Source organism: Anser cygnoides, chromosome 3, assembly GCF_040182565.1.
Source record: "Anser cygnoides isolate HZ-2024a breed goose chromosome 3, Taihu_goose_T2T_genome, whole genome shotgun sequence".
Taxonomy (NCBI): domain Eukaryota; kingdom Metazoa; phylum Chordata; class Aves; order Anseriformes; family Anatidae; genus Anser; species Anser cygnoides.
Window position 1 is genome coordinate 14,642,149 of NC_089875.1, and position 17,660 is coordinate 14,659,808.

At 44.5% G+C, this 17,660-nt stretch overlaps 1 protein-coding gene across 2 annotated transcripts in view; it reads left to right on the top strand.

Moving 5' to 3' along the window:
• ACSS1 (acyl-CoA synthetase short chain family member 1) overlaps positions 1-17,660 on the top strand; it is a 38,987-nt gene that overhangs the window by 14,187 nt on the left and 7,140 nt on the right. For both annotated transcript variants that reach the window (XM_048079023.2, XM_013194922.3), the window contains 8 exons: positions 2,349-2,548; positions 4,062-4,237; positions 7,709-7,861; positions 9,234-9,381; positions 9,673-9,810; positions 10,381-10,473; positions 14,815-14,927; positions 15,840-15,966. In XM_048079023.2, the coding sequence (XP_047934980.2) occupies positions 2,349-2,548; positions 4,062-4,237; positions 7,709-7,861; positions 9,234-9,381; positions 9,673-9,810; positions 10,381-10,473; positions 14,815-14,927; positions 15,840-15,966 (1,148 nt within the window). The remainder of the gene's footprint in view (positions 1-2,348; positions 2,549-4,061; positions 4,238-7,708; positions 7,862-9,233; positions 9,382-9,672; positions 9,811-10,380; positions 10,474-14,814; positions 14,928-15,839; positions 15,967-17,660) is intronic.

A 17,660-nucleotide genomic window follows, 5' to 3' on the forward strand; every position in this document is an offset into this window, starting at 1 on the left:
ATATTCTCAGCCTCCTCAGGTCATATCCAAAGTGCTCTTTCACTGTGATTGCACGCTCTACAGTCACATTTCAGAAACTGCTTTTGGAAGGTGTGGCCCTTCTTTACAGCATCTCTTTAAAAGAATCAGCTAGTTGCAGGGACCAGTGGTGAGGTGGTAATCCTTCCTTTCATTAACGGACCAAGAAATCAATGAGCAATGATTCTGGAGTCCTTTTTCTGTCTTCTTTCCATGGTTGCATCTGTAGCTGCTAACTTGTTGTCATGTGCACGCTTATTTCAGGGGCTGCTCATTAAGTGAGGCCTGTTATCGTTACTGCTGATGGGAAGAAATGCTCGGACTCTCTCTTGTACCAAAAGTCCGTAGGAGTGAATAGGATATGATAACTTGCAGTATCTCCTCTAACGTAAGAATTGAGTGATCAAAACCAGCAGGGGACATGTAACAAGGAGCTTGCCTTCCTAGCCAAGGTAAATCAGTTATCTAGGGCATCAAATGCTCATGGTTCTCCCAAAGAAAAATACCAGTTGGTTTAGTCATTCTGCAACTAGTCTTAGTTACTTTATCCTATGTCACATTTCTGTTCACATCCCCAGGAATCAAACTAGACCAGTATATGACAGTGTACGCCTGTCGGGACAAAGTACAAAACACATCTAGGAGCACTTTGGTTTATGGCAGCTTTCATACAGTGCAACTTTCACTCTGCATCTCTGTTTTGGCCACCTTCCACCTTGGAGGTCAGAGCATGCTGCCCAGGGAGGACCCTGGTGCGAAACAGCCCCAACACGGTTGCTCCTATTTGCACAACCCAGATAAGCAAACCAAGCCCACGGCTGCTCGGAGGGAATTTGGTGTTGGTTGTGCTGGTCACGGCCAGTCTGCAATGCCTGGCATGTGAGGGCAGAGAGACCATGCACGGGTGGATGATGGTGATGCCACCCAGAAAGAAAACCAAAAAACAAAGTAATTTCTGTGTATCAGCAATTTTCCTGGCCATGCAGGGAAGAGCAATGAAGCTGGTGAAGGGAGCAGAAAACGAGTGTTATGAGGAGTGACGGAGAGTTTTTGCAGTCCCTGGTGGTATAGTTTATAGACCCCGAGGCATCTGCAGGTGAAAGGTCGAAGATGAGTGTGCTAGGGTGCATTTCTCTCCTCTGGGCTTCAGTACTCAGCAAGTTCTTGAACACAGAGGGCAATTTAATTCCTGGCAGGCTCTGGGAGTCATTATCTGAGCCTGGAGCTGGCAGCAGTAAGAGGAAGGCTGTGCTGCCGTCCTTGAGGGTCAGTGCCTTCCTTGGCCTGAGATCACTGCTCACCTAAGGCTACATCCTGCACTTACCTGTCTTTTTCTCGAGTCCTTAGCTGCAAACACACTGAGCAGCTCAGTTCAGGAGAGCATCTTGGTCTCAGATAAGCCTGCAATTATGTTATCCTCCGTGCAGACATCAGAAGAAATGCACATGCAAGTTCTTGTCCGCAGACTGCATTTTTGTTCTTTAGAGGAACATTTGTTTCTGTGCTCCTTCTGAGGACGCCAGCGTGTAGCAGTGGCAAACACTGTGAATTGAGCCTTTGTTCCTGTTCCCAGTGTTCTGAGTTTCTTTATGTGAGAAGTAGCTGTGGTTTTACTCTTGTGAGGGCAATATCTAAGCTCTGCTAGGCTGCTCGGCTTTGTGGCATGGCAGGGTGAGCTGACAAACTGGAAACCACAAATTGCTGCTGGTCCAGCTTTGATGAGTCTTATAAAATCTCCCATAAATGTCTCAGGACTTAATTTCACTTTTCGTTTTCTTCCTTAAGTATGTAAATGTGTTGTTTACCATTTGGATTTTAAAGCTACTAGTTGTGAAGCAATTTTGGCGGTTCCTTGACATCAAGTAAACAGTGCTGGGAGTCTTTTGACAGCGGCTTCCATTTCGTCCTGTGTTTATCCCACAAGTGTTCCTTCTAATCTTGTAGGTCAACAAGGCATGGAGGATGGCTAAATTGGACCCTGACTACTGGAGCTAGCAGGACAGTCGTTAGCTCGCTGGCTGCTTTCCCCATGCTTTAGCCCAGCAGTGAGAGCAGGGGAGGTTCCTTCCCGGGCAGCGGCTGCAGCTCTCATCTGTTCTTCCTTTGGCAGCAAATGTGTCTCTCTGCCCCACTTTTCTTCTTTTCCCAATGGCAAGAGCAGTCTGGCTCTGACCAGACCCCAGGCTGCTCTTCTTTAAGATGCAGAAATTGGTATGCCTTGTATTGCTAAGGTGACAAGGTCCAGAGGCAGTCATAATGGCTCGTTTGGTTCAAATTCATCCTTTTTTTGTTCTGTGCAGTCACCTGACGACATTGCTTCTGTGCCGCAGGGAACTTCTGGATCTGACTTGCCGTCTTGCCAACACCCTGAAGAAATATGGGATACGGAAAGGGGACAAGGTTGCCATCTATATGTCCGTGTCTCCCATGTCCGTGGCAGCCATGCTGGCTTGCGCCAGGATTGGTGCCATTCACACCGTGGTCTTCGCTGGATTCAGCGCGGAGTCCTTAGCTGGGAGGATCATGGACTGTAAGTAGATGCAGACCGGGGAACAAACCCATTTGGACAGTGCTTGGCACCCTCCAAGACATGCTGTCGTCCAAATTCTGTGTTTTCTTGGCAGAAGAAAAGGTTCATTCTCAGCTGGCTGGATAGTTCGCTTTCCTTTGCAAAGTACTTCCCTTTGCAAAGTGAAGAGCCTTTTCCGTAGTGGCAGATTCAGTATCCTCCAGCCTTAAAATACTTCATAAATTGCTTAACGTTCAGTCTGCTCTGGGTTACTGCCAAAGTGAACCTGGAGGGAAAATCAGAGCTTAGGAATGCGGCCTGATTTGTTCTGATGCAGTATAATTGCAGTGTTTCTCTCATACTTGTGCACAGCGCTAATTCTGCAGTCTAAATTGTGATACTGTGATTTATGTATAGCAGTGAGGTGTTGGCAGTCTTCCCCCGCTGTGTTAGCCATTGTACCAACATACAGAGCAGTTCTTAACCCAAAGCAGTTGTAGTGTGATTAGATAAAAAGTAATGCTAAAAATACAGCAGAAGTACAAAATAGCAAGTGGCTTATACTATCTAGCAGTTACATCAGCTTCTTTATGGCTGATGTGAAGGAATAAATCTTACAGCAGTTTTCGTGATTTTTTTTACAGTAAATCTATAGAGAGCAAGTACATGTTTTGATTATCCCTCACTTTTGGCCACTTATGTGGAGGTGATGGGCTAAAGAATCATTTTTCTGCATCTTTCTATGGAGCTCTGTAATTAATGCAGCGTGATGCAGTTTGAAGTGGTCTGTCAGAGTGCTGCTACGTGTTGTGGCTTCAGGAAAGTTTCCCCACTAAGTACTGAGTGAGTTTCAGAAGGCTGCAGACATCTCAGAGCAGGATAATGCCTCTGAGAGGGTGCTGAGTTTAGGGCTGCTCAATTGGAATGGACGTTGTATGCAGCCTCAAAGAGAGGATGAGAAAGGGATGTAGGAGATGCTTGTTCACTGAGGCCTGCTGAAATCATTGGAGGTTTTACACTGGCTTCAGTGCGTGAGATGTTAGCCTAGAGAACCGGTATGCACTTTGAGGTATGTAACTGGGAAGAAACTGTTCTGCATGTTGACTTTGACAGGTAGGAATTTGTACATTTAAATTAGAGTGAGTGATACTTAGGCTGGACATTGGAAAAGACTTACTCATGTTCATAACAGAAATGGAAGTGAACTGGTGGGGAAGGAATAGAATGCCTGACATTGGAGTGGCTTGGGAAGGTTGGACTGACAACAGCCAGCAGTGGTTTAGCTGGAACTGTGACCCTGCTTTAGGGTGGGAGGGGTGGACTAGATAAACTCTGAAGGTTCCTGCTACCCGTAGTCTGTGTAAGACTCAGGTTTTGAAGTGGTTTTGTCAGTGGCACTGACTGCTTTTGATTGATGGAAATTTTGAATATTTATCATGTGTGTTGTACTATACATCATTCCCAAAAGTAATGCAAACAGCGTGCACGTATCGGAAAACAGACTGGTATGTCTGCTAATTCTCTCTGTTTTTAGCTGGATGCAAAGCAGTTATCACCTACAACCAGGGAGTCAGGGGAGGCCGAATCATAGAGCTGAAGACGACGGTGGATGAAGCTGTGAAGAACTGTCCGAGCGTCAAACATGTATTTGTAGCTCAGAGGACAGATAACAAAGTCCAGATGGGTGACCGTGATGTGCCCCTTGAAGAAGTATGTTGATGCTGGTAAACCTCACCTATTTTCCCTGCTGTTTGTCCGTGTGATGTTTACTGTGCTGGGGGAGAGGGATATGTTCTACTAATAAGCATTAGGAACCGGCTAACACAGACAACTCTGAGAGAACCACTGCAGGGCTGTTCAGAACACAAGCATGAGAGTCTTGCTGAATGTGTAGATTACACACACTCTGGTGGCTTTGGTCTTTGGTCTGCTGTGGGCTGCATGATTAGAATCTGCAGCCAAGAAATATCAGACAGTCTCCTGATATTTCTTTCTTTTCATATGTGTGCTGAGTTAAAATCTATGAAGCAGCCACTGCACTGCAACCTTGGCGCTTTAGCGTAGCCGCACCAAACCTACCAGCTGCGACTGGCATTTATGCTGCTTCTGGTGCAGGTTTGCAGTGTGTGCTGCTCTTTCTATACTGCTGCAGTACCCCAGTGGGCTAATGGACACAACTATATTACAGTGACACCATCTATATATCACTGCAGTCACTTAGCTCTGCAGATGCCCATTGGCAGTCTGGTTAGCTCCTTTTAGGTCTGGGTGTTGGCTACATCATCTTTCTCTCCATTTGTGCCTTTTTGTCCTGAGTTCTGCAGGTGAAAAGGAGATGCACCTTACAGCATCTGCATTTTCATCCTTAAATAGGATGAAAATAATTCATCCTCAGATTATGGTTTGCTGGGACCGTGAGTTGAAGCAGCTCAATCTATGTCTGATTTATCCCAGCATGACCAGGGATATGTTGCTCCATTTCAGCAGTATTGAAAACCATGCTACAATTTACGGAATTAGTGTTTCCTGAGACCCAGAGTGCACTGATACCAGTGCCGTTACTGTTGTACTATGTACAGCCACACTGTTATGATTTGTCAGCTCTCATACGTATTCTCAGACTGGCCACTGTTGAAAGGCGGTGCAGAAATAAACAGATTCCTGAGAACTCTTAAAATAATCAATAAACAGTGTCATGGCTGCCCCATGACAGAGGGTAGTATTTACAACCTGTGCTCTAGAAGAAAGAAAGGAGAAAACAGTGGTGATTTTTAATATGTTTAGCTGGCACACATGGGACTTTGCAGCCTAATGTAGTTTTATCACTTTGCCAGCAGTGGTAAACAGAAAATACTCATCGCAATAATACCTGGAAATCACCCCTCTGCAGCCAAGATATTTACTCAGGAGTCCCTGTGCTGGTCACAAGAGATAAGGAGCAACCACTAGAGTAAGTTAAACAGAGAAGGCAGGTTTTATTCAGAAATTGTCTTACTCCTTCAACAAAGCACATTGAAACATTTTTCCTTATTGTACAAACAGCCAGAGGTGGTCCGGAGATCTAAGAAATGAGCTCAGCTCATTGTCAATTATAGGATTAACTCTGAAACATAATGAGAATTCAACTGCTAATGCTTTTAACTCTGTTATCACTGATGTTCACAGCAGTTGTACTTACCAGCCACTGCGCTTATCTTCCCACATCGTAGATACTTTCTCTTTAGTCCTATCTCACATCTGTTCGCTTCTCTGCTCACCAGTGGAACCCCCTTCGTCCCTCTGTAGTGCAATTTTGTGTCCTTCATACAAGCCTCTGAGAAGCAGTGAGTCTGGGAAGGTAATGTGGGAAATAACTGAGATGCCATATGAACTAGCTGATTCTTTGTAATTTAATTGACTCACATTATCCACTGTCTTAAGTGAACAAAGACTACTATGCAATAGCTTACTGCAAAATCAGAAGCTCATGTTTTAATGGAGCATATGTAAACTTCATTTTAGTATCAAAAACTGGCAAGTCAGCCTATGCTGGTAGTGCTGAAAGGTCACCATAAATACCTAGGAAGTGCTGTAAATCAGCAGGTAAGAATTATGTCTGACCGTATCAGCTCTTCTCATTTTATCAAGCTTTGCTTGTCAGACACTTGTAAATGTTTGGACCTGGATTGGTAGTGTTCGCTTGTAAATAGAGTGTGTTTACAATATATACTTGTAAAAAGGCAGTACCTAGAAATTCCCTCAGTGAGCAACCCTTGCAGGAATCATTATTCTCCTAGGACCGTACAGAGCTTGAAAAAAAACAAGCCAGCTGTGCCTTTTTGCAGCAGCCATATGTTGAGCATCTGGAACACATGGTCATTACTGCAAGTTCGTACACAGCAAGAAAAATGTTCAACCTCTTCATGAAAAATTTACAGTTTGGGCAGACAAGCAAGACAAATGATGCTCTTCCAGAGTGTCTTTGTGTTGTTCACCCTGCTCTGGAAGAAGGGTTTTTTTCAGGTGTGTTTTCTAATGGTGGAATAATACTTTGAATTCACAGCCTGTCTTAATTCTAGCACTTTGCATCATTGACGGAAAGCATAAGTTTAGCACCCTTAGTCTCTTCAGATGGGGAGGGTAAGTAGAAAGCTCAGAAGCAGAACTGACCAAGCATACAGTAGGCATTCAGGCTTCATGTCTGAAGTTTCACTGTCTGTTTTGGTTTGAAGATGTCTCAGAGTCCCTAGTTCTGTTGTTTTTCACAGTACGGCTCTGTGCCAGACCTTAGCTACAACTTATGTTCTGTCTGGATCAAGCACATGAGTCAGGACTGGGAGCTGGTCCGGATGCACTTGTTTGCAGGATCTAAATGGTGACGAGAAGCACCATCCTGTGTAAGTTCTTTGCCTGGGGCGTGAGCATTATGCGTACTTACTGCTGTGCCGTGTTTTGGATGTTGGCCTTCTGCAGGCAGTACTGCTACAGGCACATTATTTCCCCTTCCTCTGATGGACTGAACATGCAAGCTTAGCCAAACATTTGCTCTGGACTAGTAGGACATTGCATCCTTCCCTCCAGTGGTTCTGACACTACAGGTGAAGAGAGGATCTAGGTTCTCACCCACCTGGCCAAATGATGGTGTGTAAGAACAACAGAGGCAGGAGGGTAAAGCACTGTCTTCCTGGGCAGAAGCAATTAGAATTTCAGGATCGAATGGACAGGACAGCCAGCCTCTGCTGGGGCTGGAGAAGAGAGGTGAACACACAGTTTAACTATAACACTACAATTTTAGGAAAGAAGAAAAGATCCCCAACAGTATTGAGCCTTGCTGGTGCTACTAAGTGTGGTTCATGTTTACAGTCAAACTTTGGTTTTCTACCAGCAGCTTGCAAAGGCTTGAGATGCAAGCTATTGCCTAACTTTTTTTTTTCCTGTGATATTATTTTGTCTGGCCAATTCCCCTTGACTTCTGGCAGAGCTATTGGTTGAGAGGCTAGGTGCTTTGTGCCCACAGGAGCCTTTCCACAAGGTGAGCAAGTGTAACCTATGATACATCCATGCATGTTTGTGAGGGGAAAGAGCAATGGTGGTGCTCGTCTCTTGGCCCTGCTGACATGCTTACAGATGGAGTATATGCAGTATCGATTAGCTCCATATAACTAAAATCTTTCTGTCATCATCACCCATTTTTTTTCTTAGGAGATAGCCAAGGCAGCTTCTGTATGCACTCCAGAGAGCATGGACAGTGAAGACATGCTTTTCATGCTGTATACCTCAGGCAGCACAGGAAAACCCAAAGGAATTGTTCACACCCAGGCTGGATATCTGCTGTATTCTGCTCTCACGCACAAGGTAATTCAGACATATCACCTGGAAGAGGTTCATTTACCTTCTGACAGTATTAATGATAGGGACTTTGACTGGTGGGGGTTATTGTGTTCTGCGTTTGCTGCCTCAGTGGTTTATTGGGCGTAACCAAATTGAAAAATTCTGAGAACATGTAAGTAATCTTCAGGATTTGTTGCTGAGGAATAGAATACTGTGAGAACCAGAGCCTAGAGCTGTGAAAGAACAGGAACTCCGTAGTACTTCTACTCCTGAATTTAAACTATTGGTGTTTTAGGCCCAAATTAGCAGACATTGAAGTCTGCATCTTTGAAGTCAGGTACTAAAGGTGCAGCTGAGGAGAGTCCGGTAGGTACCTCACTGGCATTGCTAAGGTGGATATTACTCCAGTATTTTGCAGTAGGGTACTCACCTTTTTTCTTTTACTGCTGAGAGGATCTGCCAATCTGTAATTGCCAAAGCATCTATTTCTTTCTTAGTCCAGATGGTAGATCCTGCACACTGGTGCAGGGAGGCGTTGTATGCAGCTGCAGTCCCTTTAGAGGTACTGTAGGGCCTGACAGGGAAAGGTACTAACATAGTTAAGGTGAGAATTAGCTCTCCTAGACAGAGGGATCAGATGACCTGTGTGGCCTCTGTGATCTTTGCACACTCGTGTGATGTTCTTGTTGCACATTCATGGGTTTTGTTATTATGGTGTCTTTTTTTTTTTTTTTTTGAGTTCTGATCCACTTTCTTTGATTTAAAAATAAAACTGACTCTGCCTTATGAGTCAGGACCTCTTCACCATGTGGTAAAGGAATTAGATTTACAGAGGGAAGCATTTTCCAAAAGCAAGATGAGATAATGAGTTCTCCAAGATTTTTATTTGAATTTGATGAGCAGGGAGAGGGGCGCATCTGGAAAGCAATACACTGATAGAGAAGCCAAGCAGCTGAGAACATTTCTCAGAAAATCTTTCGTGGGCACATATCAATTTCTCCAGCATTCTTATGGAAACCTGTTCATATTCATGAGGGGTCTAAGCCTCTGAGACCTGCAGCTTCCCTGCAGTTCAGCATCAGCTCTACCATGTGGACTGTTTGGGGTAAGCAACTGCGGGTATTCACAGCTCTGGGTTTTGGTTGTAGGCTCCTGGTACAGCCATGTGCCTTGATGTTTGCAGAAGGAGTTAAGAAACTTGGAAGGCTTGATTGCTCTGACTTGCTTCCTCACCTTGGACTGCCCTTTGTTTTACTGTGTCCCGTGTGACTGGCTCCACTCACCTTGTGAGCTCTCTTGCTCCCACTTGGATGCATCCCATCCAACACCTTACCCTTAAGCTTTTTGCACCTGCCAACAGGAAGCCAGCTGGCCTTACATTTATTTATCTTTGCAGTATGTGTTTGACTACCAACAAGGCGATGTCTTCGGCTGCGTGGCTGACATTGGCTGGATCACAGGACATAGCTATGTTGTCTATGGACCACTCTGCAATGGAGGCACCACCGTGCTGTTCGAAAGCACTCCAGTGTACCCTGACCCAGGTGAGGAAGTGGTGGGTAAAGGTTTGGCTAGACCTGCAGTTTGACAAGGCAAAAGGAGGTTACACACCTATCCAGTGTGACCTGCCTGCTCAGGGAAGGTAAGCTCAATTTCTTTGGAATGTGTATCTGTAATGTTTGGGAATGTCTATGCATCCAGTGTGGAAAAATAAGAAATGTTGCCATTGGTTTTGCTCTGTGCTCACAGTAATCACAGCTTTAGCTTTGACTATTAACCTTCAAGCTGAGCTTTTGTGGTGGAATGTCAGTGGCAATATGTTTATGACCTTGCAGGTCGTTACTGGGAAGTGGTACAAAGGTTGAAAATTAATCAGTTTTATGGAGCACCTACAGCTATACGCTTACTGCTGAATTACGGAGACAAGTGGGTGAAGAAATACGATAGATCATCCCTGAAGACCCTGGGATCAGGTAGGGGGCATAAAATCTTCCTCTGAAAAAGATACGGGGTTCTAGCTGATGAGGGTGAAAATACTAGAGGGGCTTGGCTGACCAGATGGGATGTGGTAAAAATAGTTGATAAAGCAGGCTCCCCGTCTGGCTTTTCAGATATTGTCTTAGAAGAAGGAGAAACAAATTGAAATGAGGCACGTTGAACCTTAATGTAGTTGCACATTTCCTAGCTTATTTTGTAGGATTGTATTCTTTCCTGAAAAGGTTTATTCAATGGTAAATTAACTTTACGGGCTTAGATAGCCCAAGCAGCATTTCACTGCATTATTTAGAATTCTAGAGGTTCTTATACATGACCTGCATTAATTAATTACTTTCTGTGATATTTACTGCTTGCCTTTTGGTCTTTCTGGAAAAAGTAAGTCTTCAGTTACATAAATGCATTGTAGTCCTTTGCACATCTCAGCAAGAAAGCCGTAAGCATTCTACTTACTCATGCAATCACCATGTTGTGCACCAAAAGGGAGAACAAACTGCCTGCAACCCCTTGAGTCTCAGGCTACTTCCTTTTTTTTATTTTGGATCTAGTGGGAGAGCCCATCAACAACGAAGCGTGGCAGTGGTTCTACCACGTGGTGGGAGAAGGGCGCTGCACCCTCGTGGACACATGGTGGCAGACAGGTAAAAGGCATCCTTGGGGAGTGCACAGGGCCCTGATGGTTGATAGGGAGGCGGTGGTGGATAGAGAAGAATTTATACGTTTAGATTCAACCCAATGAATCTGTCAAAAAAAAAAAAAATCTGGCATTTTTTTCAGATCTGGAAAGTCACTGGGGAGTTTCAGCACATAATAGCAGTATAACAGCATCTAAAAGCAATAGCAATGTTTTTTGTTTTGTTTCGTAATTTTTTTGTCCTTTTCCTCTCTAAATGTTCTTTGATATTTTGAAAGCTGGAAAATCTCAATTGGTTTGAGAAACAGAAAGCAGAGATTGAATTTCTAGGCAAAGCTGGGAGTAGGCAGCTAGAATTAGAAATCTGATTTCCAGTTATTTATTGAACCGTAGTGACCTTGATATGGCCTTATCATGAAAGGACATTTATAGCACCATATAGCCACAGACCGTACTAAGGTGTGTTTTGTTTCCTTGCCTGGAAAAGGTTAGAGGAGGATGGAAAGCTAAACCGTGTAGTGAAAGGCACCTACTGCAGCTGTTCTGGGTGATTGGGAAGGAATCAGCTGGGGCTTGCTGGCTGTGCATGGACACTGGGAGCAGCCCCTCCCAGGGCTGAAGGAGAGTATGCTGTAGTTGCTTTGGCTGAGGCTGTGCTGCCTGGTGGGACCTGCATTTGAAGGAGTCCTGCAGCGCCTTCGCAGCCCCAGCAGCAGCCACTCCTCTCTTCTGGACACCAACATTCAAGAGCTGCAAAAGGTGTCTTGAATGCTCCATCTAAATCTTGATGGAAATATATCCCTCTCAAGCTGTGAGCCACACAGTTCACCATGGATTTAAAAGACAGCACAGCTGCTGGCTTTCTGCCTCTGTTGAAAAAAAGCCTTACTTACTCTTGAATTTCTAGCTGCTGCTGAGCAGAATATTCATTCCCTTTCTAGTCAAACTGCTCATGACTCCACCTTTATTCCTGCTACCAGACTCCCTATTCAGGATCCCTGTGGCCAGTCTCAATGTGATGAGTTAGCTTCTGGCACCCAACCAAGTTCCATTTAATCCAGATCAGACTTGCAGACTCTTTTTATTTTCAGATTTGAAATAAAACAGAGCAGCAATGTTATCTGCTCAGTACTTCAGTTACTAATACCTTAATCCATCTGGGTTCTCACACGCTGAGCAGAAGAAAACGTGACTGTCTAGGTGCTACATGCTTTCTGCCTCACTACTTTGAAATGAAACACCACAGAGAAGCAGTTGATTCCTGCACAGTGATGGAGATGAGGAGAATCTTTTTTGCCCCAGCATTTTTGGTTTTAGCTTGTCTTCAGTCACTGATGCGTGTAGTGTGGTAGGTTTCCTTTGTCCCTTAAATCCAGGGTTAGATCTTAAGCGAAGCTGTATTTCTCCTGGGTTTTTGAAGCAACAACTGTCAGGTGAGAGGTCAAAGAATATTTGCTGGACAGTCTGTAAATGCAGAGTGCTTGGTTCGTACCTTGAACGAAGCATAGTTTTGCCTGCAAACAGTTACCAGCTCCTGGAAGCATAATATAATGATAAATATTCATGAAATTGATTTTGTTAGAAAGTAGAATCAATCTTTCTCCACATGAGATTGATGCTTCCAATAAAGAGGAAGCCAAATTAATCATGGGAACACTACATACACTATACAAATATAAAGGGAGTGTGGAAAGAGATCACAGAAACGGTTTGATGGATGCTGGTTGTGATCCTGCAGTGTCACTTCTCCTAGACAAATTTCGGTGTAGCTTGTTAATTATACTGTTGTATGCAGTGTCCTCTATGGTACATTGCTCTCCAAAGCAGTGGCGTGTTGCCAGCTAATAAAGCCTGGTAGGCATAAAGATGAACAAATGGTGATTTAAGGATCCACTTGAATGCCTTTGGATGAGCAAATGAGTGAGATAGCAATTGCGAGAGGCAATTTAAGTAGCGTGGTATGTGCAGATGGGAGAGAAAGAAAATTTCTATGGCTCTCAGTGTTAAAATATTAGGAAGTGCTGTGATTGACAGTAATAGAGTCAAATAATAAGTAATAGAGTTTCAGGTGTAGTTATTCACAGTGACATTAGGTATTTTTGCTGTTATATATATACATAAAGTACAGCTGTTGTATGCAGCTGTGAACAAAATCTGTTTTTGAGAGGCATCTCTGGGTAGGTCCTGGAAGCTTCTGTTGTTGGATTCTTACATTGGCATCGTGTTGCAATGGTTTAGACTGGGTTGGTGTTTCAGAGCTGGATTCCTTCCTGGAGCAGTCAGACAGTTGGTCCAGTTTGTCACAAAGAAGAAGGTAACAGGCAGTGTGTGCTGCACCCTGCTGCTGGAGGTGATTTGCCCACAGAAGGGAACCTGTTTCAGTGCATCGCCTGCCCTGCTCAGACTCTGCTGTTCTTTTTTAAGGTCTGGGTGGCTTTGCACTATGACAGGATTGGAACAGGTAACATGGAAGCACAGCTTTTAACTTGTCAGCTCTGCCTCTGAGAAGACAGAGTTCAGAAAGCAGGACAGAGTCTAGAAGCCTTTCTAGCTGCCATCTGTCTGTCAGTTGCTAAATCTGTACTTTTTAACCAGTTTAAGACAGGTCTTTGCCATTCAAATAATTTTTAAAGCACCCTTATCACCACACAGCTGCCTCTGAAGTGTGACTTTACTGCTTTATGTGCAGCTGGTTTCAGGTTGTATAGGGTGTGGCAAAACACATGTTGAAACATATCTCGCAGTGCTATCTTCAGAATGAATACTGACTTAGGAAAATCAACCATCATTGTAATCTGGTTCCCTCCTCTGACACAGATTTTGTCTGTGCAAATACAGAACAGCACATGCCTAGGGTTCTTTTTTCTTTTTTCAAATTTGAAAAAAATCAAGGTGACCCTTTCACAATGGACAGAAGCATGTGATGTGGATGCAGATCCATCAATGAAATTTGAAATAATTTTACACGTAAGCCACATCTGAAACTACTTTCTGCAGGTCTGAAGCATGGGGTTCCTCAAAGAGACCCTTCCTCATAGCCACGTCAAGGTAACTGGATACAAATTCAGGGTCACATTCAGCCTTTCCAAACCCTGGTTTCAGTTTCCACAACCTCAGCAAAGATACTGGACCACAGCACTCTCAGAGTGGCAGAACATATCTTTATTTCTAGAGCTATATTTTTTAAAGCCTAATGTTCCTGTGTTTTTGTTTCTCTCTTGTGGTTTTTGAATTACTTTTAGAATAGATCTTATTAAGGTTGGAATCTGATTTAATGCTCATCCCAGCAGGAATGAAAAAGGATGATTAAAAGGTTCAATTTTGAATGGAAGATAATCTCAACCTGCCTGTGAGGGATGGGTTATTCTCATACCCTGTAATAACAGTAATTCAGACTCCTGAAATGCTTTTTATACTAACCTTAGACAGCTGTAAAAAAAGCACAGGGAAATAAATCCTCTGCCATGTGTACACTTTCCCTGTAAAATCACTACTGGGCTAGGAAATGGGGCTGATGAGTACTGCCCCTGCTGCCAAGCAGCACTGTTAATGCGAGGAAAAACCTGCACGGGTGGATGTAAGCATTAGAGCTCCCTGTATTCATTGCTGGTTGGTAGCTGGAGGAATGGCTTTATACGTGAGCCGACTTTAGGGCCAGATTCTGGGAGGAGAGCACGTGGACTGAATCAATGGGCATTGCATTGTGCCTGATGGATTTGCCACGGCTGGGACCACGGGAAGGGTGTTGAACACATACGTTGTGTCTGCCACTGCAGGGTCCACAGGCCTGGTGCAGAGGCAGTGCTGTAGCCCTTGCAGTGCTCTTCTCTGAGCCTGCGAAGAGCTGAGCTGGATGTCAGTGGTTTTGATGCTCTGTGGTGTGGGGAGCCACCGCTCTTCCCCTGAGGCTGCTTGACCGTGGTCTGGTTTGTCACCAGCATACGCAGAGGGCACGTCATTTATCCAGCCAGCACTGAACAAGGAACCACCCAAAGAGGGAGCAAGAGCAGCTTTTGATCTGAGCTCAGCAATGGTGGGGCCTGCCTGCAGCTCTCCACCTGCTGGAGTATGCCTTGCAGACAGAATAGGCCTTGGTGGTGGTGGTGACATCCTGGCTTGCCAGACTCCTTTCTGTGTTCGAGCCTTTCTTGTATTTGTGAAGAACTCTTGGTTTATCAAGTCTGTGCAGCTTTCTGATAGCTATGCTACTTGGAGTTGCATAGGTTCTCCTCAGTGGATTTTACTTGCAAGGTGGCTTCTGTATTCCCTTTAACAAAGAAAAGCTGACGTTTGCTTTCATCCAGCACTGGATGGATCCCAAATATTTTATTTTTCATCATTCTTTCAGAAACCGGTGGCATCTGCATTGCCCCACGGCCTTCAGAGGAGAAAGCTGAGATCATTCCAGCTATGGCCATGAGACCCTTCTTTGGGATTTTCCCCGTGCTGATGGATGAGAATGTGAGTAGACGCTGTGCCGGGTGCCCAAAAAAGAAGTTACTGCTTGTTTCTTCCTTAATCACCTTTCTGATGGAAGAGGAACAGGATCTGGGAGGATGTTCGTTCTTCCATTAAAATAGAAGGGCAATTTATATATTGGACTATACCTCAAATGTCCATGCAGATTTCCAACTGGGCATTCCAAGCTGTCTGCAGATTTGGGGTGTCTGCATTTTCAGCTCCACTTCCATGGTCTTACAGTGCTTCTGATTAAGATCTGCTGCCTCAGTTTATTAGAGCAGTCAGAAGTCACACAGCTGCTGGAAACCAGGGAGCTGAATGGTTGGAACAGCGCGTGCAGCATCTAGTGATGTAGCAAGACTGGAGCAGGCAGTGGGACTGACAGTTTTCCAAGGGAAATGTAAGGCATGAGGCCCTGCAGCTGTGCCTGTCTGTGAGAGAAATGATGCTGGTCTGTGAAGGTGTGCTGAGCAATCCCCATCTGTGCTCCAGTGCTCAGTAAAGGATGTAATCTCCTTCATATACAGCCTAACAGGGGAATGTGGCAGTTAATAAAAATGAAAGTGGAAGGCAGGAGTCCAGGCACTTCCCTGCTAGGCCCATCCCACGCTTCCTTTGGCTGCCTGGCACATCTTTGCTGTTATCTTTTCCAGCCTTGTCCTCTGGGGAATCACAGGCCTCACTTTTCTTTTAGACTTAAAATCGTGTTTTCTGCTGGCTTCAAGGGGTGAGGAAGGCATGACAGAGATTGTGTGCAGTAGTTCTGCTAGTGGATTCATTTTCTCCTTGTGTGGCCTTCCGCTGGCAGTCTGTACTGAACAACAGGGTGATTCATGACATATCAATGACTCAAAGGCACTTATTATTCCTGTTTTGCTCTCCTGATCATCGTTCCTTTGCTTGAATCTGCAGGGAAAGGTTGTAAAAGGCAATGATGTGTCTGGTGCGCTCTGCATTGCCCAGCCATGGCCTGGCATGGCAAGAACAATCTACGGAGATCACCAGCGATTTGTTGATACCTATTTCAAAGCATATCCAGGTAAGGAGAGTGCCAAGGGAATGCAGTTTGCACTACAGTATAAGCATGCTGAATATTTTCAGCAGCATTTTGTAATATTTCTCTACCAGCTAAATCTTGAGGGTTGCTGGAATTTGGTGTATCACATTTTGCAAGCATATAGTAAGGGTCCTAGATGGTGTTGACCTTGTTAAGTATCAAAAAGGAATGTAGAAGAAGTTAGTGCCTAGATTAAAAATTCAGGCTTCCCTTTCTTTGGGGCCATTTTTATCTCATTTGGAAATAAGCATGTAGGATGGGAAAGTACCTCCTGCATCGCTCAATCTCACCCTGGCTGTCACAGGCTGTTACATTTGTCCTTTTTTAAACATGGTCAAGTTGTATCTGGCAAGTAACTAGAAGTGGCAGGGAAAACACTTTGTGGGGGATTGGAGAAGACCACTGTCTTCACTCAGAGGAGCAACTGAAACAAGGTAGAGAAGAATCAGGGAGACTATCCTGCAAGTTGTGCAAAACGGGGTGGAAAATAAGAATGAAGGAAATTGAACAAGCCCATATTCCCTTGTTATTTATTGCATGTCTACGTCTGAAATCCTGGTGATACTTCACATATGTTGACAGCTTCTATCAATAGATAATTGATTTGGAAAGGCAGGAAACATGACTGAAAGTCCATGAACTGGACAACAGTGGGTCCTGGCGAAAGCTAACTTCAGAAATGACATCACTAGCTGCTTGCTGCTGTGCAGAAGCACCGCAGAACAATCAGTTGTGGACGTGGCTTTGGTGAAGAGCCAATACAACCTTTGTAACTAGTTGTGTCTTCAGTGACACTGCAGTTTCTTGGAACCACTGGGTCTTTTTCATTCTCCACCACAAATTTTAGACTGTCCAAACTCTATGCCTATCTTGTTTTTTATTTTTATTTTTTATATTTTATATATATATATATATATATATATATTTTTTTTTTTTTTTTCCAGCTAACCTGGTGGCAGTGTTTCTGTCATGGTCATGTGTTGGAAAGGAACCGTTATCTGGGATCTAAGTTTTTGTTAGGCAGGAAGGGAAAATGTCTTTGCATCAGACCCAATATAAGTGATTAAAAATACTGGCAGCATTCTCACATACAAAATGTAACAGAACTGTTCACTTTCAGGTGATCAGCGGTAGTTTCCCAGGAACACTGAGGTGTAGCTAGCAGCAGCCCTCAATTTAACCAGCAGCCTATGGCATGATGGCAGATGTCATGTGAAATGCTTTTATGTTAGGGCTGTATGCATTAGGCCTGACTGCTCAGTTGCTGTGCATCTGTAGGCGTGTAAAGCCGAGGGAGAGCTGAGAACCCGCCTTGGTTTTGTAAATCCAGCAGAGCGTCGCTATGTTGTGTTGCTGGGCTCAGTTTTACTTCAGGGACGTGAGCCACTGCTTGCTGCTGATTGCCTACAATGATTCTGCCTGTCCTGGCAGAGAGATGAGCTCTGTTGTCTTGGTGCTGTCCAGGTGCTTTCTAGGAGCCAGCAGAGCCCAGAGAGAGCAGCCAAAGGTTGGGGATGGCAGAGGGAGGTGGGAAATGACGTGAGGCTGGTCACTCAGCTATAAGCGTAGGAGTCCCTGCAAACTGCCTGATCCACCCCACCTTGCTCACTGTCCTAGAGCACAGTCTGCTCTGCATCAGAGCCCAAAACAACAGGCTGTCACGCTTCTTGTTGCTA